The sequence below is a fragment of the Suncus etruscus genome, chromosome 12 (assembly GCF_024139225.1).
Source record: "Suncus etruscus isolate mSunEtr1 chromosome 12, mSunEtr1.pri.cur, whole genome shotgun sequence".
Lineage (NCBI taxonomy): Eukaryota > Metazoa > Chordata > Mammalia > Eulipotyphla > Soricidae > Suncus > Suncus etruscus.
Window position 1 is genome coordinate 64,543,122 of NC_064859.1, and position 25,798 is coordinate 64,568,919.

General features: G+C 41.5%; 1 protein-coding gene across 4 annotated transcripts; it reads left to right on the top strand.

Moving 5' to 3' along the window:
• The first annotated feature begins 6,668 nt into the window (after positions 1–6,668).
• On the top strand, positions 6,669–24,417 carry ACTG2 (actin gamma 2, smooth muscle). Of its 4 annotated transcripts, XM_049784431.1 has the most exons (8): positions 6,669–6,794; positions 7,120–7,248; positions 13,648–13,758; positions 14,021–14,105; positions 16,804–16,965; positions 17,966–18,157; positions 20,636–20,817; positions 24,274–24,417. In XM_049784431.1, exons 1-8 carry the CDS (start codon positions 6,669–6,671, stop codon positions 24,415–24,417), a joined length of 1,131 nt encoding a protein of 376 aa, XP_049640388.1. The 4 variants fall into 4 exon arrangements, with proteins under 4 accessions (XP_049640388.1, XP_049640392.1, XP_049640389.1 ...); XM_049784435.1 differs by lacking the exon at positions 17,966–18,157; XM_049784432.1 differs by lacking the exon at positions 13,648–13,758.
• Positions 24,418–25,798: the final 1,381 nt, after the last annotated feature.

Sequence of the window (25,798 nt, forward strand, 5' to 3'; positions counted from 1 at the left end):
GCCAATAAAGACACCCTTGAACAGTGAGACGCTGCCTTGGGTCTTTATTATTAACCTCTCTCAGATTTTTTACAGTGTGGTTGTTCTTCTACTCAGCAAAATAGGAGTGCAGTCGTCTGAGAAGCCTTCCCAGCTAATTCCTGCTGGCCGGGTCCCCCCTGGGGGGTTTCTGGTCACTGCAATTACTAATTTTTTTCCAGGGTTGAAGAGATGATAGAGAGGTTAAGGTGCTTGTCTTGCATACTGCAACTCTGGTTCAAACCCCAGCACCACATATAGTTCCCCAAGTAACAGCAGGAGTGATTCCTGAGCACAGAGCCAGGAGAAAGGCTTATACTGTGGTGTGTGGCCAAGTAAATAAAAACACATTTTTTTTTCAAACCATGATATCTCAGCAGCAATTATCATACATGTTTTCAAAAGGATATATTTTCCTCCAGAATGGAAACGTGGAAAACACTGTTATATATAATACCGTTATATTTGACAAAACACCTTTTTCTTTTTTCTTTTTTTTTTTTTTTGGGGGGGGCCACACCCGGCGATGCTCAGGGGTTACTCCTGGCTGTCTGCTTAGAAATAGCTCCTGGCAGGCACGGGGGACCATATGGGACACCAGGATTTGAACCAACCACCTTTGGTCCTGGATCGGCTGCTTGCAAGGCAAACGCTGCTGTGTTATCTCTCCGGGACCACCTTTTTCTTTTTTTACCATCTTTCACTATAAAGAGGTTCCACAAACCAATTAATTCATTCACTACATTGTTTGACATTAAGGCTATTTCTGACTTAGGTTATTTTAAATAAAGCAAGGGTGACCTGTTTGCTGACCAAGTTTTGTACTACCAGTGGTCAGCAACCTGCGGCTCACGAGCCACATGCGGCTCTTTACACTTTTTTTTTGGTTTTTGGGCCACACCCGTTTGACGCTCAGGGGTTACTCCTGGCTATGTGCTCAGAAATCGCCCCTGGCTTGGGGGGACCATATGGGACGCCGGGGGATCGAACCGCGGTCCGTTCCTTGGCTAGCGCTTGTAAGGCAGACACCTTACCTCTAGTGCCACCTTCCCAGCCCCGGCTCTTTACACTTTTAGTTTGGCTCTTCTGTGTGCTGAGCGGCCGCTCCAGGAGTCAGGACTCTGTTCCTACCCTCTGTCAGTGCGCGCCCTATGTGGCTCTCAAAATAAATTTCAATCGTGGTTTTGGCGAGATTTGGCTCGGTTGAAATAAAAAGGTTGCTGACCACTGTACTAACCTAAGAGATTAAATTCCTTGAAACATGTTTGTAAAGTCAAAGGTTGTACATCTTAAAAGCATTTGACAAGTTCCCTTCCCATTAAAGTAGTTTAATATGACATTAATCAACTGTGTGTAAGCCTACATCACCACTTTTCCCAGCAAAGGTACCCCAAGAACCAGATATGGACATGCTTCTCCAGCCAGTGGTGGGGGCCACCATAACACACTGTGAACTGTCTTAGACCATTCCCCCCCACCCTCCACGTCCTACTCCCTGAAGCTTCACTAATGTTCTACGTTTCTTTAACTAGTCTCATGTCTCTGGGCTGACATTTCTTTCATCTTAGTGGATTCAGCTCACTTTCCCTGCTCTGAGACCATCTTGGATTTAATGCTTCCACTTAATGTATTAAGCATTACTCTCTCTCCAGCTCTGCTTTATCTGGGAATTTGATCAGCATGTGCTCTCCCGGCTCCTCTGACTCATTAATATGTCACGTATGGAAAGACAAGAGGCTGAGTGCAGCCTCAGAGTTGACCTTGACCCACTAATTAGCACCTTTCAGTGACTATAACTCAAGCAATTGTAAATTTGCCTAACTGATTTATTGTCTGACCCGAATGGCTTTTTCAACAGAGATATCTCAAGAGAGCTGTCAGATGCTAAATCTACTTAAGCTAGTAGTGTCTCTCACCTTCTTTGCATTCCCAGCCAGTAGTTGGGGGTGGGGGGGGAGACAGTTACTCTCACATTTTCTCTTAGAAAAACCTTACTAATTATAAAGATGCACTGCTTGGGGGAGGAGCAAAATCTGTGTGTTCACTCCTGATGGTGCTGATGTTCAGAAGACTGTATACATCACTACTAGAGTTTGAACTTAGGTAGGTTGCATGCAAGCCAGATGCCCTGTGCTATCTTTGGCCCAAGAGTCACTACCTTTTTATATAACCCTCACCGAGCATGATCATTTATCATAATCTCACCTAATCAAGATATCTGAGGTTTTAGTAATTAACCTTTTTCGCTTTTTGAACATTGAAATCTTTATCTCTAATCTCCTGGCATCTTCTCGTATCTCCATTCTTCTAAATTTGGTAGGAGATTAGGAACCTTCTCCACATTGCAGAGATCAGTGGTTCAGGCTCAGAGACCCACTGAGGACAACTAGATACTTTCCTTGTTCTTTAATTTCCATCTCGCCTTGGGCCTCGATTTCTTCTCTACCTTCATTGTTGAGTCTACCTTCTATGTTACAACACTCTTTTCTTTACCAACTACCAGTTCCTTTACTCACCCATTTTGGTAACATATACCTAAGAACCCACTCTGCAGTCATGTGTTAGGTACTCTGAAGACTTGCTTGAGACTGAGACCCAGCCTTTGTAGAGCTCCAGAGGAGCTGGTCTTTAGAATTGATCATTGCTTGGAAAAGTTCAAGGTGTTGTGGGAGCAAAGAGGAAAGGTGACAGAGAGCAGTGAACCAGAGTCTTCATGAAAATGCAGTGATAGAAGTTAGAGGAACAATGTGGGGCTAGGGCCTTGCCTCAAAGGTCCAGAAAGGAGAAACAATGACACAGTTTTCTCTGCAGAGAGAAGACCAAGAAGATGTTAGAGGGAAGATGAACTGGGCAAGGAGAACAGGGTCAGGTCCTGTTGAATTCCATGGGTTGAGTTAGAGGCCTTGGACTAGATCTCCACAATTGGGAATAAAACCATGAGGCTCAACAGAGACAAAGCAGAGCTGGTTTAAGGTCAGCTTCTCCAGATGACTCAAGCTGCTTTGAACATAATAGGAAAGGGCTTCATTTTTGGGGGATGGGTCATACCTAGCAGTGCTAAGGGTATTCTCCTTGCTCTGCACTCAGGAATTACTCTTGGCAGTGCTCAGGGGATAAAACCCAGACCAGCCACATGTAAGGCAAACACCCTACCCATGTACTATTGCTCTGGCCTGATTTTTGTAGCTTAAATATTTTTCTTAGTAAGTTTCTATTCTCCTTTCTGACCTCACAATCACAGTCTTACATAGCTTCTTTTTCTTTCAATTTGGTCATAGTTTATATCCTCCACCTTCCATGTAAGGCCATTAACGGACTAGAGTAATAGACTTCTTTAACACTTTTCCCTGCCTATTCTACATTCCCAAGATAATAATAAAAAAAAAAACCCAACTTCTACTTTTTCTTTTTTCTTTTTTTTTTTTTTTTTTTGAGCTGTACTGATGGTGCTCAGGAGCTATGCCCAGGTCTATACTCAGGGCTCACTCCCAGTAGTACTAAGGCAATTATGTGGTACAGAGAATACATTGAACCCAATCTCCAACCCTGTTTGCATGTTCTGAATGAAGTTTTAGTGGTGACCTCCCTCCCCCACAACTGCTTTTCTCCATGTTTTAGGCCTCTTTTCTCTGAGCTTTAGAAAATCAATCTTCCCACTCCCTTAGATAGAGCTTTTTAAAATTCCACTTAAAACTTTTTAAAATTAGGGGACCGGAGAGATAGCATGGAGGTAAGGCGTTTGCCTTTCATGCAGAAGGTTGATGGTTCGAATCCTGGCATCCCATATGGTCCCCTGAGCCTGCCAGGAGCGATTTCTGAGCATAGAACCTGGAGTAACCCCTGAGAGCTGCCAGATGTGACCCTCCCAAAAAACTTTTTAAAATTAAAAAATATTTAAATGCCCCACCCAAGGGAATTCATTCTTCCAGAAACAGTTGTTTTCCTTTATCAGTAAATGCCAAGATTTTGTCATATGTGATCTGCTAAACCCCTACTCCAAACAAGAAAGCCCACAACAGAAGTTGGAGTATTAATTTCTTCATCACTTTGCAGCTGCCATGAGTTAGACAATGGGGTATCTCTCTATTTCCTCTGGGAGGAAGCCCACATTTCTCTTCTCTCTCAGGGGTCCCTTTATCCTCAACATACTTCTATCCTTAGAATTGTGTGTCTTAACTATAATCACTGATTTTTGGAGAGGGCCACATCCTACTATGTTCAGGGTTTACTCCTAACTCTTTTCCCAGGGATCATCCTTGGCAGTGTTGGATGGGCAGGATGTAGTGCCAGGCATAAAACCAGGTTTGGCCATGTGCAAGGGAAGAATTTTAATCCCTGTGTATCTCTCTGGCCCTACTACATCTTTTTTTTTTTTTATCCTTAATGACATATATACTATTGATTTAAATGATAAATTACACATTAACACAGGCTTCTTGTAAAATTAAAAGGTTATAGTTGGGGCCGGAGAGACAGCATGGAGGTAAGCCGTTTGCCTCTCATGCAGAAGGTCAGTGGTTCGAATCCTGGCATTCCATATGGTCCCCTGAGCCTGCCAGGGGCAATTTCTGAGTGTAGAGCCAGGAGTAACCCCTGAACACTGCAGGGTGTGACCAAAAAAAAAAAACCAAACAACAACAACAACAACAAAAAACTTGTAAAAATAAAAAGGTTATAGTTACACCTCCTCTCATACAGTATCGTTGTGTGCTTTTAAGAAAGCACATACAAATCTTTTGAGGCTTTACTTTTTATTATATACCTTTCACACAGTAGAAATCCATCTACTATCTAATAGAATTTTATCTATTATCTAATATCTATCAATATATCTCTCTAATATGAACATTAGTTTACATCAATCATTCTGACTTTTCTCTTACACTATAGCATAAGTTAAACCTTTATGTCAGGAATCCTCAAACTGGGGCCCAAGGGCCACATGTGGCCATCAAGGACATTTATCTAGTCCACCAGGTTTTTTTTGCTGCCACTTCCTGTCCTGTTTAGCAGCCTACTAGTCAGGGACCCTCAGTGCACATGTGTGGGATATGTGCCCCCACTCTCCTACTCCCTTCCTTTTTTCTGTCTCTGAACTCCTCTCACTCTTAGGCAGGGGTCCTCAAACTACCACCACCATAAGCAGGCCCATGGTTCCTATTTAAATACTGGTAAATTTGTTGATTTAACTTTACTTTCTTTTTTTTTTTTCCATTTTAAATATTGTATTTGTTCCCATTTTGGTTTTTCACTTCAAAATAAAATATGTTGGGCTGGAGTGATAGCACAGCATAAGGAGTTTGCCTTACTGACCTAGGACGGATCTGGGTTCAATCCCCAGCATCACATATGGTCCCCCAAGCCTGTCAGGGGCGATTTATAAGCACAGAGCCAGGAGTAACCCCTGAGCGCCACTAGGTGTGGCCCAAAAACAAAACAAAAAGATATGTGCAGTGTGCATAGAGATTTCTTCAGAGTTTCTGTTTTTAACTATAGTCTGGCCCTCCAAGGATCTGAGGAACAGTGAATTGGCCCCTGTATTAAAAGTCCAAGGACCTCTGCTTTAGGTGTTCCAAATTTTGATTGTATTTTCCTCAATTAAAGAGAAGCCCATCTTCCTACACCTTTGCCAGTACCTTCCACAGAACTTTATCTGTACTCTGAGTGACAAAGATTGTCTTTCATTTGCATATTTATGATAACTATGAATATCTTTTCCTATAATTGTTTGCTTTTCCTTTTCTGTCAACAATCTTGACATAATCATAAAAACCTCTTAGTTTTCCTTTTTTATGTTTTTGTTTTTGTTTTGTTTGTTTGTTTTTTGGGTCACACCCAGCAGCGCTCAGGGGTTACTCCTGGCTATGCTCAGAAATTGTTCCTGGCAGGCTCAGGGGACCATGTGGGATGCCAGGATTCGAACTACCGTCCTTCTGCATGCAAGGTAAATGCCTTACCTCCATGCTATCTGTCCGGCCCCTTATTTTTCCTTTTAAGCTACTGACTTTCTTCTTTCCTATGTCAAATGTTCTAGAATTTATTTCCACTGGATTCCAATTCTGTAGTCATGTCAGGTTTTTAAAGGCAACTGTGTTCATTTGCTTGGCCTACCACAGCAAAGCCTAGCAAACAGGCATCTTAAATCACAGAAATAAATGTTCTTGTAATTCTAGAGGTCAGCATTATTGCTTTCTGCGAAGGCTTTTTTCCTTGGCCAGTTTGTGACCACCTCCTCACAGGGTCTACACATGATCATCCTATGCATATGTATATCCTAACCTACTCTCTTTTTACAGATATCACACCTATTGAGTCCTATTAGATACCAGTGATGTTGAATTCATGACCCCATTTTATATTAAATACTTCTCAAAGATCTTATACCCATAAATATAGACCTTATTACTCTAAGGTCTCAGGAAGCAGATTAAGGCTTCAACATAAGAATCTGGGGTAAGACACAATTTGGCTCAGAAGGAAAAATTTCATCTGCCCATCCATGCCTTCTGGAACTGGGCCTTGGCTGCAGATATAATTAGACCCCAAGATTCCAAAGATATTTTTCTCCAACCTGATTTTGACAAAAGACTGACTCTTTTCTACCCCAACCCCAGGTGCTCCGGCCACTGGTTTACTCAGCCACACTCATCATGTGTGAAGAGGAGAGTACCGCACTTGTGTGTGACAATGGCTCTGGCCTATGCAAAGCTGGTTTTGCAGGAGATGATGCACCCCGGGCTGTCTTTCCCTCCATCGTGGGCCGTCCACGCCACCAGGTTTGTATTCATCTGGACCCAAGACTTTGAGTATCCTGAGCTCTATGTGAATGAGTGTGTGTGAGTGCGTAAAGGGGAAGGAGTGTATCACTGGGCCCTTTTATATTGCCCAAATTATATTGCCATATGAATGAGAAGAGAGAGAAAAGGAAATCCTCTGCATTTTCTCAACATCGCCTCCACATGTGTCTGCTCTACTATTCTCTCCTGCTGTCCTGCTTCTAGGGAAAGATTTTCAACTTTCTTCGGAGTCCATGTAGCATTTGCCACTGAGTGAAGCCCTCCACCAATATATACTTCTCCTACCTTCTCTTTTGCATTACAGGGAGTGATGGTGGGAATGGGCCAGAAAGACAGCTACGTGGGAGATGAAGCTCAGAGCAAGCGAGGGATCCTTACTCTCAAATACCCCATTGAACATGGCATCATCACCAACTGGGATGACATGGAGAAGGTATCTGTGAACTCTGGCTGCAGTGCACTCATTTGCATGATAATACAGCATTGTGAGCATTACTCCATTCAGCATATATACTTTCCATCCCCCTCTAAGGTGTTTCTGCTTTGCCCTTATGCACCCCCAGGCCATTCTCCAGGCCCTCCTCTCTTAGGAGGTGGCTTCCTAACTGATTTCTTCTAATTCAACCAATTAATTCTTCACACTGCTACAAGGTCTTTCAAAAACTAGATCAATCATGTCACTCACCTCCTCAGCAATCTTCAGTAGTTCCTTATTAACTGACAGTAAACAACTAACTCTCTGCCTGGCATCTGAGGATCTGGTGCTACTTAGTTCCTGGCTTCATCTTCTCAAATTTCACTCCAGCCCAGCACTTCCTGTTTTTAAATGCTGCTACTTCTTCCACAGAGGCAAATAACTTTCTTTCCTTTTCTGCTGCTTCTGTGACTGCAGAGGGATGCACTGATGTTGTATTATTAGGATAATGATTCTCTAATTTCTCTAATAAGTAATATAAGTACCAATTTGGATGGGAGGGATTAGTTCTAGAAGCTTTTTTTTGTGTGTAAGAAAATGAAGGGGGATGTTCATTTTTAAGTGGTGGATGATGATCAACAAAATCACGTGCAAAATGTTAACAGAGCCTTTCTAATACTCTTGATAAATTCTGCTGACAGCTGTCTGAGAGTTCTTGATTCTGCAATGATGGCCTTTTGAAATGTTATAAAAGGCTTATTGAGCAGACTGCAACTGGGAATAACGAGTGTTGGTTTGAAATATGTACTTTGAATACATTTTTTTCTAAAACCTAGATTCAGTCACTCTGGTGTGAGATACATGGATAAAATGCAAAAAAGACATTTGCTTCACAATAGAATGGTTAAGGGCACAGATACTGATGGTCAGTGACAGGAAGGTCTGGACTCCCCACCCTCCCCAAACCTTAGTTTCCTCACTTGCAGAGCAAAATTATTCTCTCTTCATAGGTTGCTTTGGAGATTGACTAAGTATAGGTCAGGCCTATACTTAATACTCAAGAATGATATATATTGTTCCTATATATCTAGCAATATCTAATTAAAAACATCAACAAAATGTCTTATTCATGGTAGTCACAATTTGAAAAAGTCTAAAAAAAAAAAAAAAACCCACCCTGAAATATATTAAGTGCCTTAAAAGAAAAGCTAAAAAAAGATAAATCTGTTCTGTCTTCCTCCACTATGGAGATCAGGGCCATTCTGATCAAAATCTGACAATGTTGAATGTATGTATTGAAGGCAAACAGCTTAATATAATAAGCAAGTGCATGATGGATTTATTTAAGCTCATTAACTTAAGTACCTGTCAGCTCATCCAAGTACCTTTTTGTGGTGTGGTGATGCAAAATTTATTTTGGTAACAAATCTCAGGTGGCCCATGCCCCAGTGACCAGCACAATTTATTCTCCCTCCATCTCAACCCCCAACTGGCAACTACCATTCTACTTTCTGTTTTTGTGAATTTAACAAGAATAAAATTATAACTTGTAATTTTTCAAAATAATTACAACATTGGCTTGGAGAAATAAATAAGAAACAAAGAAGGAAGGCCAAAGAGCAGAAGGGATAGTACAGTAGGTATGATTATTGTACGTGACTGACCCAGGTTTAATTCGCATATGGGCACCACATATGGACCCATAAACAGGGAAGATACCTGAGCACAGAGTTAGGAGTAAGCCCTGAGCACTGCAGGTGTGATCCAAACCATCTTCCCCGCCTCCCAAAAATAGACAAAAATGCTCACAAGTACAATAATGCCTTAATATATATATATATATATATATAAAAGTTAATATAAATTGGTAGAGGATAGGGAAATGGCTCAAAAGATGGAATATATGTAGGAGTTCCAGGCTTGATACCTGACACTGTGTGACTTCCCCAAACCAAGCAAACAGAAGTCAAATTGATAGTAAAAAACTAAAGTTTTTATGCCTCAAATAGACAAGTGACATGAATAGATAATTTTCCAAATAAAAATTACAGAAGTTGCAAATGTGAAAAAGTTTAAACTCATATGAAAATGAAACAACTAGGTATTATTTTTACTTAAGGAAAGTCTTCACATTTTAACAATTGGACATTGAATGCAGGGAAGGGTATGGGGAGCAGACACTTTCTTATTCTAGAGTGAAGACAAATCTACCCTTGCTGTTGGTCATAGAAATCAAAAAGTGCCCGAAGGGCTATCTATGCTAATTAATTCTATGCTCAATAATTTTAGTAAAGATATTTTGTCTGAAAAACATCCTGAATGCTATCTATCTTTCTATCTATCTATCTATCTATCTATCTATCTATCTATCTATCTATCTATCTATCTATCTATCTATCTATCTATCTATCTACAAGCTCAGTTATCATCACAAGACTACAATAACAAATGGATAAAATCATGTATTGTAATGTGATTAAATATGCAATGGTTTTTGGAAATGGTTTATGAACATTAACAAGCAACTGTTTGTTCAATTTATTTTAAAAAATGTATTTTGGGAGGGCAGAGAGATAGCATGGAGGTAAGGCGTTTGCCTTTCATGCAGAAGGTCATTGGTTCGAATCCCAGCATCCCATATGGTCCCCTGAGCCTGCCAGGAGTGATTTCTGAGCATAGAGCCAGGAGTAACCCCTGAGCACTGCTGGGTGTGACCACAAAAAATGTATTTTTTTGGTTTTGAGGTCATACCCAGTGGTGCTCAGAAGTTACTCCCATCTCTGCACTCAGAAATCACTCCCGGCAGGCTTGAGGGACCACATAGGATGCTGAGAATCAAATCTGGGCAGTCAGCATATGAGGCAAATGGCCTACCTGCTATACTAAAGCTCCAGGCCCTAAAACAGATTTTTAAGGGGCTAGGTATCTGGCTCAGCCTAGTAGGTGCGAGATCATGAATTTAATATAGGGCATTATCTGGCCCCTGAATATTAATGAGTATGACCCTAGTGGGCCCCAGTACTGCTAGGTGTGATTCTTATTTTTAAATTAACTAATTAATTAAATTGAAATGAAATGTGAAAAAGGAAATTAACTAAAACATGGCAGGAAACAAATTTGAACAATGAAATTTGAAAATTATAATAGTATAATAAAAAATGGAAATATACTAAATAAATGCTAGAAGTAATAAAATTAAAAACACATAAGAGGGGTCAGAGTGGTGGCGCGAGCTATCTAGGATGGACCTAGCTAGCCTACAATGGACCACAGTTCAATCCCCCATTGTCCCATATGGTTCCCCAAGCCAGGAGCAATTTCTGAGAGCATAGCCAGGAGTAACCCCTAAGTGCATTACCAGGTGTGGCCAAAAACAAACAAACAAACGAACGAACAATGGGGCCAGAGAGATATCATGGAGGTAAGGCATTTGCCTTTCATGCAGAAGGTCATTGGTTCAAATCCCAGCATCTCATATGGTTCCCCGAGGCTGCCAGGAGTGATTTCTGAGCATGGAGCCAGGAGTAACCCCTGAGCACTGCCAGGTGTGACCCAAAAACAAAACAAACAAACAAACAAACAAACAAAAAAGAAAAGAAAACACATAAAAGTAAAAGATTAGGAAGAAGAAAAATGCCCAAAAAACTATTAGGTAACTATTAGGTGATAGAAATACGGGCAATTTTAATTTCTCTTAAATATATGTAAGTAGGCAGGCTGGGGATGGAGCTCAGTGGTAGAGCAGTTGCTTTACACAAAGGTCTTGGGTTGGATCCCTGTCACCACAATTTTTGTTATTTTAGGGGCTACACCCTGTGGTGCTCAGGTGTTATTTCTGGCTCTGTGCCCAGAAATTATTCCTGATGGTGCTTGGGGGACCATATGGGATGCTGGGGATCAAATCCGGGTTAGTTACATGCAAGGCAAATTCCTTACCCACTATGCTATCAACTGCTGTGCAGTCAGACCCCAACTGCAATTTTTTTTTAATTTGCAAATTATCAGTATCTTTTTTTATTTATTTTATTTTTTGGGCCACGCCTGGCAGTGCTCAGGGGTTACTCCTGGCTGTCTGCTCAGAAATAGCTCCTGGCAGGCACGGGGGACCATATGGGACACCGGGATTCGAACCAACCATCTTTGGTCCTGGATCAGCTGCTTGCAAGGCAAACGCTGCTGTGCTGTCTCTCTGGGCCCAATTATCAGTATCTTTAACTTTTAAAGTGTCTTCTTAAAAACCCCAAAAGAAAAAAATATAGTGAAGCACAGGTGCTTATGCCCAACACTAAGAGATTCTGTTTCAAGAATTTAGAGTACCAGCTAGAAACCTGCAACTATAACTATCCAAGAGCATCTGGGTATAAGGCCTGTGGATTTGTACATGTTAGGAAATGGTATTGTTCCTCTTGAAGATTCACTGCTGTTTCCTTCCTTCCTTCCTTCCTTCTGTTTGAGCTCCCTCTCCCTCTGAAACCCTGAGACTCTTCCTGTGTCTTCAGGACTCCAATTTCCCAGAAAATAACTTCTCTGGCACCTTTCTTCACTTAAAAAAATGGCTGTGCTTTTGTAGTCTTTATGTTTCTCCCCTCCCCACCCAGACTTTAAAACTAAGCCCTAGTAATCATGTCTGATCTTGTTCAAACTATCAGTTTAATATAATCCTAAACACCAAGCCAGTACCTAGAAATATATGGGCAGGAACCAAATGTTCCTTTGCCCCTCCGTGGAGGTGATCAAAGCATAAGCCCCTACCACTCTCTGTTGATTCTTTCTGAGATAATGGTGCTTGTCTAGTTGTCCCTGGAGCCAAATTGCTAAAGAGGAAACTGAACCCAGAGGGAAGAAGACTTCCTTCAAAGCAATGATTCCTGATGGAAGCAAGTTTGCCTTCCAAAGGGACAATTGTCAATGTCTAGGGGACAATTATTGTTTGTCACAGCAAGACAAATGCTACTGATGTCTAGTGGGAAGTTTATCAGGACATGCTGCTAAATTTCCTATCATACACAAGTTAGCTCTGGCAACTGTTTCCCATTCTAAGTGCTGAGGTTGAGGAATCCCACTCCTAAGCACTAGTCCAGCCACTGACAGTCACGCAAAATTTAAGGATGAGTGTCAGGTTCCCAGCAAGACAATATACATGCAGAGTTTTGAAATTAATGGAGAACATTAATAGAGATATGAGCAAAGTTAGAGAACCAAGAAGGGATGATCAGTCCTAGCAACAAAGGAGAATATTCCAGATCATCCCTAAAACCAAGGAGTAAAGGTAGTACCACTAGAGTTTAGTGAGAGCTGGAGCCAATGTTCTAAATAAATAGATCAGTTTTCTTGCATGTATGAGGCCCTGGGTTCTGTCCATAGAACCAAGTGGAGGAGAGAGGAAAGGCTTATTCCACTGGAGCTGTTTTCATGGCGTATCATCACACTTCTGTGAATAGCTGGATTCTCTCTCCAACCCTTTCTAACTTTCTATCTTCCTCTCTCTCCCTGTACCCCTTCTTCACTCTCTGCTCTCTTGATGATATTTTCCACTAGCCAATTACAGCCAGAATCTAGGAAACAAAGACTGTTGATAAATGTAATAGGACCTTCCATCCACAGTACAAAAGCAGGAAAGAGGAAGAAAAGGCATAAAAAGAGTAGATCCTTGGAATTTTACACATTAAGTATATTAACTCCTGGTTTGAGTGTTGTTTAGGACTCTATTGAGAAAAACTATAAGCTCTAACTGGCCATCAGAAATTCCTAGGGCTGACCGGTTGTTGTTTTAATTTAAATTAAAGAGTCCTAGTGTTGGTATTGGGATGGTGAGGCCTTTCTCGGCTAGGCCTGACTCCCGCCACCCCTTAAGCCCAATGGTCTGAAAGCTTCAGGGTAACAGTGGAGAAACTCACAAAGCAGTCAGATGAAGTCCCAGCTTTATTTCACGGTCCTAACCTAACATACATTTTCTCACATGGCTTCTATGCTAAACCTTTTCCTAGCAGCTACTTCTCTACTCCTCCTGCTCTCCTGGCTTCTGTTTCCCTTTCAGCTGCTTTCCCCAGGCTTCCTTTCTGATTAACTCTCTTTGCTGATGCTACTGCTGATGCTCAACTGCTGATGCTGAATTTGATGCTGAAATCTCACTATTGATTCTCGCTTCTTCTACATTTCTCTCACTAACTCTCCTTCTTAATCCCCTCTCTCTCCCCCAGTCAGCCTCCTCTACCCTTCCTTTCCAGGTGTGGGCAGTTCTGATCATTCAGATGGGATAAATAAGAAGTTGGGAGAGGGGGATACCCACAATGGGTCTCCTCACCATATCCAGCCCATCCTGAAAACATTGTGCCAATCCCCCAGTATGGGCATGCCAATCAGCATTTTTTCGATATCAAAAGTCTATTGGGCTCATTTGACTCTTATCTCAACCAGATCTGGCACCACTCCTTCTACAATGAGTTGCGGGTAGCACCGGAAGAGCACCCTACCCTGCTCACAGAGGCACCCTTAAATCCTAAGGCCAACAGGGAGAAGATGACCCAGGTAAGAGGCCAGGAGATTTGAACAATGACACCATTATGCACCATGGAATCTTGATCAGACCCTTTCTCTCCTTCGTGCATCAACTCAAAAGAAATCGTTTTAAGGGCCTGTTATCTGCATGACCCATGCCAGACTATTGGGGAGAGAAGGGGAAGGTAAATAAGCATTGTCCCTCTCTCTAATAAGATTTCACACTGTCCAAAGGGCCAAGGGGCACTGTGAATTTGGCCGGTTAGTTTCTTATTTTGTATTGTTCTTTTAGATCATGTTTGAAACCTTCAATGTTCCTGCCATGTATGTTGCCATCCAGGCCGTACTCTCACTCTATGCTTCTGGACGCACAACAGGTAAGACACCTATAATCTATTTCCTTCCTGACCTCAGGGGGAGAGAGAGAAGCTGGCCTCATGCAGAGGCTCCTGCTCAGAAAAAAACAAAGGGACAGCTAAAGTTTAGGGAGACCTAGGAATAAGAGAAGGGAATGCACTTGTCAGGCTGCCTGTAGGGCTGGAAGAGCCTACACAATAAGTCTAAATGGCTAATTCAGGGAGGGCCATTTCCATCATTTATAAGTCTAGCTTATAAACACATTTTAACAACACTAAAATGTTGCTTCTAATTAAGTAGCAATAAAACATATTGGTGGATATACAAAAGTGTGGCCTTGGTATAGAACAGTGATCCAGGAAACAGAGGAAACACCATAATAAAGTAAATTAATTTTTGTGGTTTTTGGGCCACACCTGGCAATGCTCAAGAGTTGCTTCTGGCTTTGGACTCCGGAATAACTCCTGATGGTGCTCAGCAGACTATATGGAATGCCAGGAATTGAACTTGAGTCAGCTACATGTAAGGCAAGTGTCCTATCACTGTGCCATCACTGTAGCCTAGAAAGTGATTTTTTTACAACACATTTTTGTTACTGCAGTTCTGTGGAAGGAGCAATGAAACATGTACTAGGAATCAAAGTTAGGACATGCAAACGTGTGCTCTTGTTACTTGAATCACATCTCCAGCAAATTAAGCAACTTTTTATTTGGAGGCCACACCCAGCAATACTCAGGGGTTACTCCTGACTCTGTGCTCAGTAATTACTTCTGGTGGACTCGGAAAACCATGTGGGATGCTGGGCATTAAACTTAGGCCACGTAGGCACGTACAAGGCAAATGCCCTATCTGCTGTACTATTACTCTGGCCCAAATTAAGCAGCTTTTAGGGGAGATATTGGAGCCATACCTGGCGGCACTCATGGGATACTCCTGGCTCTATGCTCAGAAATCACTACTGGAAAATTCGGGGGATCATATGGGATGCCTGGAATCAAATCTGGGTCCTGGGTTGGCCACATACAAGCCAAGTGCCCTACTGCTGTGCTATATCTCTCCAGCTCCCCCAAATTAAGCAACTTTTAATTGGATTGGCAACTTCCATGAATATTGTTCAAATATTTGCTCATTCATGTATTCATTGATTTGTTAATTCAATCAGAAAATATTTTCCAGCACACTCTACCATGTGCCAAGTACTATACCAGGCCTTGAGCTTATTATAACAAAATAAATCCTGCTGTTGCAAAGTTAACTATTTAATGGGGAAGGGACAAAAAGAAAAGATAATTTCACTGCAACTGATAAGGACAATTAGGAGGAAATAAGTGACAGAGTACAGGATCCTATACTTTGTACTTGATTTTATGCTGTAAACATCATGCTTAATGTTTACAGTTTAATCATTGTAGGATGGTTCCATAATTTCCTCTTTTTAAAAAAGCATCTCTCTCAGGGCCGGAGCAATAGTACACCAAGTAGGGCACTTGACTTGCATGCAAAAGACCGGGGTTCAATTCCCAGCATCCCATAGGATCCTTGAGCCTACCAGGAGCGATTTCTAAGTACAGAGTCAGGAGTAACCCTTGAGGACCACCGGGTATAACCCTAAAATTAAACAAAGCCAAAAAAACATCTCTCTGTAGCTGAACTTTTAGGTTGATTGCCTTTAGATTTTTTAATTATGAATATGCTATCATTTGAACATAAGTAAGATACTTGGTCTCTCTATATTTATTTTTCTCCAACTAAACATCTTACTAGCTAAAATTCTTTATTAGTTGGTTCTCTTAGTTCTTCTAGTTATATAGTCATAACATCTGAAAGTAATAAAATTTCTATTTTGATAATAGTATCTTTTTTGTTGGGGATCTCCCAGGGGTGCTCAAGGGCCAGGGAGTGACTCCAGTGATATTTGATTGACAATACGGGCCTGATGGTTCAGTGCTCAGGTCTAGAATTGCAGTGTTTCTGGACCCGTAGGTTTCTGAACCACCAGAACTATGCCTGACAGTGATGGAAGTGTGATCTAGGTTTCTAGGGATTTAACTCTAGATCTCATGCTTGCAAGGCACCTCTTTGAGTTATCTTCCTGTCCCCACCTCTTGGCTTATTTTATGTCTTATTATATTGATTTAGAACATTCAGGATAATATTTAACTAAAACAATATAAATATTGTAATGTTTCCCTTCAATTGGGATGTGACTGTGACTGAAAGAGATTTTTTTTATCATGTTTGGAAAACTTCTTCTCTTAATCTCTTACTAAAAGTTTCATCAGTAGAAAATGTTATTTTTGTTCAAATTGACTGGGAAAAGGTCTGTTTTTCCATTCCTTTCAGTTCCAACATATGTGTAGTTTGATATCTAAAGGATGAACATATTATCCAGTCTCACACAGTCTAAGATGTAAACCAACAAGGGTGCAATATCATGAACAATTTTTAAGGAAAATAAGCAAAGAAGATGATTTTTTTGCTTTCTGGAAAGCAATAGTCTCATTTGGAAAGATAAAGTGGCTACACACACACACACACACACACACACACACACATGCACACACATCATGATAGCTGAATCTCATAGTGGGTGAATTTTCTTAACTGCTAAAGAAAAATATAGTAACTGAAGATCCTATGATCACTGATACTAGAAAGAGAAAGATGAAAGATAAGAAATGTTTTTGCATTTTGTTTTGTCCTCTCTTGTTCACACAGGCATTGTCCTGGATTCGGGAGATGGTGTCACCCACAATGTCCCCATCTATGAAGGCTATGCCCTGCCTCATGCCATCATGCGCCTTGACCTGGCTGGCCGTGACCTCACAGACTACCTCATGAAGATCCTTACAGAGAGAGGCTATTCCTTTGTGACCACAGGTACTGTGGCCCTCATCCTTATTCTTACTTGAATTCAGATCTGTTTCAGAATCCAAGGTTCTCGACTGATGAGAAGTTTGCAGCCCTAGGGTGAGGAGCAGCTGGGAGGCTACTAAACCTTTAGATAAGACCAGATCATTAAGGTAACCTTGCTAAGGAAGGTGGGCTCCCATCTGAGATACCCCAAAGAGAAGACAAGCTTTTGCCCATGGATCTTTGGCTCCCCTGTCTTGACCCTCCTTGTACTGCATTTCTTACCTCCCAAGGCACCTACTACCTCTGTCCTTGTAGTGTTAGGATTAGGGAGGGTGGTTTTAGGGTTTTTTTTTTCCAGAGCGGAATTGTAATAAAGATCTGGGGAGGTTTAGTCCAGAGAACCTGTATAATAAATAAGGTTTGACTTTCTATGTAGCATTGTTATCTTAGTTTTCCTTTTCCCACCACCTCCAGGGCAAGAGGAATGGCTAGGATGAAGCCTTCCCAGATTTTAAAAGGCTACACATAGAAGACTGCCTCTGGGCCAAAAGTCTATACTGCAAACCTTTATAAAGTCCTACAGAGGGTTAAGGATAAGAGATCAGGTTTGGGGGGTTGAGGGGGAAAGATCAGGTTTCAGAATTAGAATCTAGAATCTAAGCTCTCACTATAGGAGGAATGAAAATGATAATAATAATAATAATAATAATAATAATGATTAAAATGATAATAAAGGGCTAGAGCACAGCAGGTAGGGCATTAGCCTTGCATGCAGCTGACCCAGGTTCAAATCATGGCATCCCCCAAGCCTGCCAGAACTGATTTTACAGCACAGAGCAAGGAGTAACCTCTGAGCACTGCTGAGTGCGGCCACAAAACAAAACAAAAGCAAATAAAACAAAACAAAAATGTTAATATTCATCCTGAGACTGAGTCTAAAGTAGATGATAGAATTTTTCAAGCAGCCCAAAAGGAACAATCACACTAACAGAAATGATTGCTTACTATATGTTACTTCTTCCAGCTGAGCGAGAAATTGTGCGTGACATCAAGGAGAAGCTGTGCTATGTGGCCCTGGATTTTGAGAACGAAATGGCCACAGCAGCCTCCTCCTCCTCCCTGGAAAAGAGCTACGAGCTGCCAGATGGGCAGGTCATCACCATCGGCAATGAGCGTTTCCGCTGCCCCGAGACCCTCTTCCAGCCTTCTTTCATTGGTGAGATACTGCCCTCAGACCCTGCTAACTGGTAGGGTTTGGTGGAGAAGGGGAATGAGAGATGGATGGGAAGAGAAACACCAGGGGACACTTTGTTTAAAATGTATACATACACCCATATTTTTCCTATAAGGGACAAAAGTAAATAATCAACACAACTATTGATTATATGACTATAATTATAAATGAAAGAGTAGGGAAATCAAGATAAAGGGAATGCAGGACAGGGTATTATTATTATGAATGTTAAGGAGGAGGAGTTTCAGGTCAGGCCTTTGTCTGTTCAAAGCTGATGGACGTTCAATCGCCAAAACCCCATGTAGTCCTGAGCCCTGCTAGAAGTGATTACTGAATGCAGATTCAGAGTAAGCTGTGAGCATAGCTAGATGTGGCCCAAAATTAAAAAAAAATTTTTTTAAGGAAGTTAATAAAATACTCAAGGACCATATGTGTCATAGAGTTTAAAAACTAACAGTAGGGCTGGAGAGATAGCATGGAGGTAAGGCGTTTGCCTTTCATGCAAGAGGTCATCGGTTCGAATCCCAGCATCCCATATGGTCCCCCGTGCCTGCCAGGAGCAATTTCTGAGCATGGAGCCAGGAGTAACCCCTGAGCACTGCCGGGTGTGACCCAAAAACCACAAAAACAAAACAAAACAAAAAAAAAAACTAACAGTAAAGATAATGCATTTGGGGTCAGATCTTACTTTAAGTTTTAAATTTTCCTCTTCAAACCCTGTCACCCTGGACATGTTATCTTCTCAGTTAATCTTTAATACAGAACAATTCATTTTGGTTTTGTTTGCTTATTTGTTTTTGGATACACCCAGTAGAGCTGAAGGCTTACTCCTGGCTCTGCATTCAGTGCTAATTCCTGGTAGTGTTCAAGGGACCAGGTGTTAGGGGATCAAACCAATTTCAACCACATACAAGGTAAACACCACAACCACTGTACTTTTCTTGGGCCCCAACAATAGCTTTTTTGAAAAAATGTATAGGAAAAGATATATGTATAAGCAAATGTTAATCTACAGTATATAGTAGTAGATAACAAACTGGATAAAATGTTAATGATCTAAGAGGTTAGGAGAGGACTTCCTAGAAAAGGTAAACATTTGAGCACTAAGATTTTATGGTATCTAGGATGCAAGGAATGTAGAATGGGAAATGATATACAAGGTCAGTGTGAAGATAAATACAAAGGAATGAAGGTGGAAAAGGTCATGCTCTATTTCGGATATAATGGGAGAGTTGTGTGCATGTGCACGCACACAGATGGAAAACTGGAAAGAATTGCTGGACCACACAGAGTTCATCATTAACAGCATCAAGATTCCCTGGAAGAATTTAGGCTACAGTGCATCAAGGTCAGTTTAGGGCCCAAGAATGTTTCTTGATCAACAGTATTCACTTATTTCACATGAAAAGTGATTGGATGTAGGGGGGGCCAAATAGGAGGAATTGTACTGGTTCAGCCTTCAGCATTTCTGGGGAATACCAGGCTTGATGCCAGGATCAGGTAGTGCGATTTCAACTTGTAGACAAATGCAAATGTCAACAGTGATATAGGTAGGCAGTGGAATACTCTGAGAATAAATAAGAATAAAGTTCTGGCATAAATTTTGATATATTAAGCTAAGCATATTATGCTAAGTGAAAGAAATCAGCTATAAAAGACCAAATTTGTATGTTTCTACTTAGGTGAAATTTCCAAGAAAGATCATTTTGTAGAGAGAGAAAAAAAGAAATTAAATAATTACCTATGGCTGGAGAGGGTGAGGAGGAGGAAATAGGAACCAAAGAGATAGTTGATGGGTTAAGGCATTTGCCTTGCCTTGCAAGATCAAGGCATTTGACCTCAGTTTAATCCCTGCTACTGTATATATTGTCTTCTGAGCAGTGTCATGAGTGATCTCAGAGCATAGAGCCACGAGTAAGGCCTGAGCACTGTTGGGTGTGCCCTCCAAAAAAATAATAAATAAAATAAAAAGTAGAAAGAAACTATTAAACTGTTTTAAAAGGGTGGATGTTAGAGAGTAAATATCATTTATCAATAGAGCTATTAAATATGGTGATACAATGAAAGGGTTTCTTGGGCTCAAGTAACTGAGCTCAACAGACTGAGCATATGCTTTTCATGAAGAAGACCTAGGGATTTGAGCCCTGGCACTACATGTTCCTTGTGTACCACCAGAAGTAGCCCCTAAGCACTGGCCCAGGAGTTTCCCCCAAGCATTGCCAAGAGTAGTCCCCAAACTATACAATCAATCAATAGGAAAAGGTTACTTTACAAACTTAAGCAACAATATGAAAGCTCAATTAGAGCAGTGAGAGATTGAAGGCAGGGAACTGACCAGGTAGAGGTCTGATTTTATAATGTTTTGGGGCTATCATGAAGGGAACTGGGGGAACTACAATAACCAAAGAATCACTTAAAGGGGTTTTAAGGATACTGACTATATGCTGTGATTGCCACTAGGCATGGAGTCAGCTGGGATTCATGAAACAACCTACAATTCTATCATGAAGTGTGACATCGATATCCGCAAGGACTTATATGCCAACAATGTCCTCTCTGGGGGAACAACCATGTATCCTGGTATTGCTGACAGGATGCAGAAGGAGATCACAGCCCTGGCCCCCAGTACCATGAAGATTAAGGTGAGTCTTCGTTCAGTTTTGTTTCAGGGGATTGTGATTCCTTGATTGTTGAAGAGCTGGAGACATCTATAGCATGGGCTCTCTATTACAAGAGAGCCATACAAAAAAGGGTGGGAATTTGGGAGGATAACAATATGGGGGTTGGTGATCCCAGGAGAGAACTCAATAAGAGGAAAATATGGAGGAGAAAAGAGTAAGGCCACACAACACACAAGATTTTTTGTTTTTTTGGTTTGTTTTTGTTTTTATTTTCTTTTTGTTTGTGGGTCACAACCAGCAGCACTCAGGGATCACCTCTGGCTCTATGCTCAGAAATTGCTCCTGGGAGCTGGAGAGATAGCCTGGAGGTAAGGCATTTGCCTTGCATGCAGAAGAATGGAGATTCGAATCCCAGCATCTCATATGGTCTTCAGAGCCTGCCAAGAGCGATTTCTGAGCATAGAGCCAGGAGTAACCCCTGAGTGCTGCTGGGTGTGACCCAAAAAAAAAAAAAAAAAAAAAAAAGGAATTCGCTCCGGAATCCATGCTATGTCTCTGGTCCACTATAAGATTTTTGAACTTACAAAGGACTTGGGTGTTAGTTCAGGAGAGATTGAAATTTCCAAAAACGAATGTTTGCCATACACTGGCTTCTGGTTTATACCCACCATGATTTTTCATGATCTCTGAGGAATCCATCAATATATGGTTGGCCACCACTCATACCACACTGCTTCTCACCCTGTAGGACCTGGCAGATTGGGGCTCTCCTTTTGCCACTTCTCCCCAGCTTCTAGTCCCCAAGCAATTACCTATATCTTTCAGGGTTTCCAGGTACGTTTGAAAAAAAAAATGTTGGGAATAAAATGGAGATTAAAAAGTAGGCTTAGTTGCTGGAGTGGTGGGTAAGGCATTAATTAGCCTTGCACATAGCCATCCCAGATTTGATCCTCGGCAACCCATATGGTCCCCCAAGCCTGCCAGGAATAACCCTTGAGTATTGCCAGGTGTAGCCCCAGAACAAAATTAATAAATGAATAAATAAATAAATAATAAAATAAAAAATAAAAATAAAAACTAGGCTTAAAAAGTGAGACTTCATAAAGTTGGTTTTTGTCTTTATGTTGGTATTCTAAGAATCTTCACAGAGGAAGGCTGCCCCAGGCCTTCCCAAGCAAAGAGATGGTACATGTGGAAGCAGAAAAGACCAAATAGGAAGAAGCTTGAGCATTCTCTTCACTTAGTGCCACTGAAGTAGCCAAACTTATAGAAAGGAGTTGTGCTAATTATGCTAGTTGGGCAGGACTTTTTACTAGGTCCATGCATCTGGATACCACACCTAGCCTTACTCCTATATTCTAGTTCAGGATCTGAAGAGTCCCTGTCATCTGCAAGATGAGATGCATATATATATATATATATATATCCAAAAAAAATATATATATATATATTTTTTTTTTGGTTTTTGGGCCACACCCGGCGATACTCAGGGGTTACTCCTGGCTGTCTGCTCAGAAATAGCTCCTGGCAGGCACGGGGGACCATATGGGACACTGGGATTCGAACCAACCATCTTAGGTCCTGGATAGGCTGCTTGCAAGGCAAACACCGCTCTGCTATCTCTCCGGGCCCGAGATGCATATCTTAACTGATAAGACACAACCCTGTGTGTCTTAAACAACCCACACACACATATATACATATACATACATTCATGTGCCAGCCTTCAAGAAGCTTAGAGATGATCAATGAAAGAACTACATTGATAAAAGTGGGTTGGGGAAGAACACTCCAGGCAGAGGAAAGAGAGTGAGCAAAATTCTCAGGGTGTGTTCATGTAAAAATATCATTTGCTGACAAATTATACAGGAGGAATTGCGTACAGGAATAGGGAGAAATGAGGATATGGAAAGATAATTGTGAGTTGAGGCTGGGACTGAGATTTAGGAGCTCCAGCCTAAGACATCCATAGTTTTCTCACAACCAGAAGTTCCCAGTTAAAAAAAAAAGTCTGGAGGTGGAGTGATAGCACAGCTTTAGGGCATTTGCCTTGCATGCAACCAATCTTGGATGGACCTGAGTTCCAACCCAAGCATCCCATATGGCCCCCCGAGTCTGGCAGTAGCGATTTCTGAATACAGAGCCATGAGTAATCCCTGAGTGCCACCAGGTGTGGCAAGAAAAAAAAAATAGTTTGTTACCTTAATGGTTATGTGAGTCCTGAGCATTTGAATGACTTTTGTCTCCCTAAGTAACTATAATTACCACGATTACTACAATTTTGAAAATATAAAGATATTCCCCAAGAAACAAAATCATTTAGTGTCTGGCTTGCTCTAGCACTGAATTCTTTTTTTTTTTTTTTTTTTTTTTTTTGGTTTTTGGGTCACACCCGGCGGTGCTCAGGGGATACTCCTGGCTGTCTGCTCAGAAATAGCTCCTGGCAGGCATGGGGGACCATATGGGACACCGGGATTCGAACCAACCACCTTTGGTCCTGGATCGGCTGCTTGCAAGGCAAACGCCACTGTGCTATCTCTCCGGGCCCAGCACTGAATTCTTATACTCTTTGTAAAGTGGAAACTTAGCTGAAGAATCTAGTCCTTAGGGATCCACTTTTGGTTGGAGTTCAGAGTTGTGTTATGGGCTGAGGAGACAGCTCAAAGGGATAAAGTACATGTCACTGTACCATGTGACCCCAGACCAACACTATAGCTTACAGAGAGTATCTTTTGGGACTCTGATCATTGCTAGGGGGCCTATATAAAACTCCAATAAAGCTGTTCAATATGACATTCAGTTGCTAATGCTAAGCCCAAAGTCCCCAGTTGCAATGTATATATGAATCTGAGAATTTTTCAAAAATAAATGTCTATTGGCAGATAAAGTCTAGCTCAAACTCAGAAACTTAGGGATTCCAGCTCATTACCCACGCTATCTAAGTGAGGCAAGAATACGAGTCACTGCTATAGATAATTGTATTGGTTAGCTAATGCTGAGTAATGAGCAACTATGCTATTTCAGGAAAGGTGACAATGGGTATTATTGCTCGACCACCTGCAGGTCATTTGGGAGTTGGCTAGTGCAGTTCCCCTAGCAAAGATCAGGTCTACATCTCACATTTTGGGTCCCTGGCCAAAATGTCAGTAGTTCCTCCAACAATCCTGTTTCTTAAAGATGGCAGGGCACAGGAGTATGCTTGAAGTTCACATTAAGCTTCTGTTTGTATCATGTCTACTACACCCCTTTGGCCAAGGCAAATATGTGGTCTAGTCCAAAATTACATTGCACTTTCCCCATGAAAGGGCAGAGGGATCTGGGTGATGGGAAGAACAAATATTTGATCAATAATTCACTTTTTTCCTTACCATCGGGGCTCTCATTCTCTACAGCAGATCAGCAGTAATGAAATGATTTCTAGCCCACCTTCCTTATGTTTTGGAAATTGATTATACTTCACAACTTTGTTCTTTGCAGATTATTGCCCCTCCAGAACGGAAGTACTCAGTCTGGATCGGAGGCTCCATCCTGGCCTCTCTCTCTACCTTTCAGCAGATGTGGATCAGCAAGCCTGAGTATGATGAGGCAGGGCCCTCTATTGTCCACAGGAAGTGCTTCTAAAGCCAGATAGTTTGGAGATATCCTTAAGACTACTCTATTATGATCATGAAACATTAAAACCTACAAGATTGTCTGTGTGGGGTTCTATTATTTTTTACCTCCAGAACTTTATATTCCAAAATACTTTAAAGACTCTTCATGGCTTATCCCCTATTTATACTCTTTAGGTTTTTGGGTGTGTAAGAGAGAGAGAGAGATGTGTGTGCGCGTGCACTACAAATTGTAAAACCTCATATAGCATGTCTGTTTATAATATACACAATGATCCTGTGAGGTAGGCAATATTATTATCAAATTGCCTCTAAAGAAAATAATAGAAGTAAGGCACTTGCTGAAGATTAAAATCTGGCCCGGAGAGATAGCACAGCGGCATTTGCCTTGCAAGCAGCCGATCCAGGACCAAAGGTGGTTGGTTCGAATCCCGGTGTCCCATATGGTCCCCCGTGCCTGCCAGGAGCTATTTCTGAGCAGACAGCCAGGAGTAACCCCTGAACACCACCGGGTGTGGCCCCCCCCCCCAAAAAAAGATTAAAATCCAAGTGGTTCTGACTCCAATGTTAGTATTCCTATTATAACACCTTGTCTCTCTCCCTTGGAGATGAGTAAGAATGAGCAGCACATATCTGGGAAGAGAGTAAGAGGAAAGAATGGTGGTAGTGATGGTGATAAGAAACAAAATTTCCAGGACTAGATAGATAGTACAAAGTTTGCAGCACTTGTCTTGAAGGTGGACAACCCCAGTTTTATCTCTGCAGATGGTTTCTTAAGCACCCTGAAGCTCTTCCCTGAACTACCCAGGTGGCCCTGGTAATCCTTGACATGGCAGGTCCTTGTGGCACTGCATCCTCTGGGATGGAATGACTGAGAATTGCTGGGAGAAGCCAAAAAAAAAGAAAAAGAAAAAAAAAAAAGAAAAAAAAAACCTTTTGAGATAAACATCCTGGTACTCAAGGGGAATACACAAAGAGCAGGAATAGGAAATGAGGGAAGGAGTGATAGCACAGAGGGTAGGGCATTTGCCTTGCTCGCACCTGACCTGGGACTAACCCAGGTTCCATCCCCAGCATCCCATAATGTCCTCCAAGACCGTCAGGAGCGATTTCTGAGCACAGAGCCAGGAGAAACCCCTGAATAATGCCTCAGCCACCGCCAGGTGTGGCCCCAAAACAAACAAACAAAAATAGGAAATGAAACACAGGCTTTAGAATGGAATATGCAAGTGCGTCAAACACAGTGTTACTGAGTTAAGGTAAAGAAAGGTCATAGTATGACCTAAAAATAGTACTTTTTAAAATTGAAGCAAAATAGTTTTTATTGTCTGAAACTTACTTAGGAATATGTGAGTGGTGGGGAAGGAGAAAAGGAATATGTGTTTAAGAGA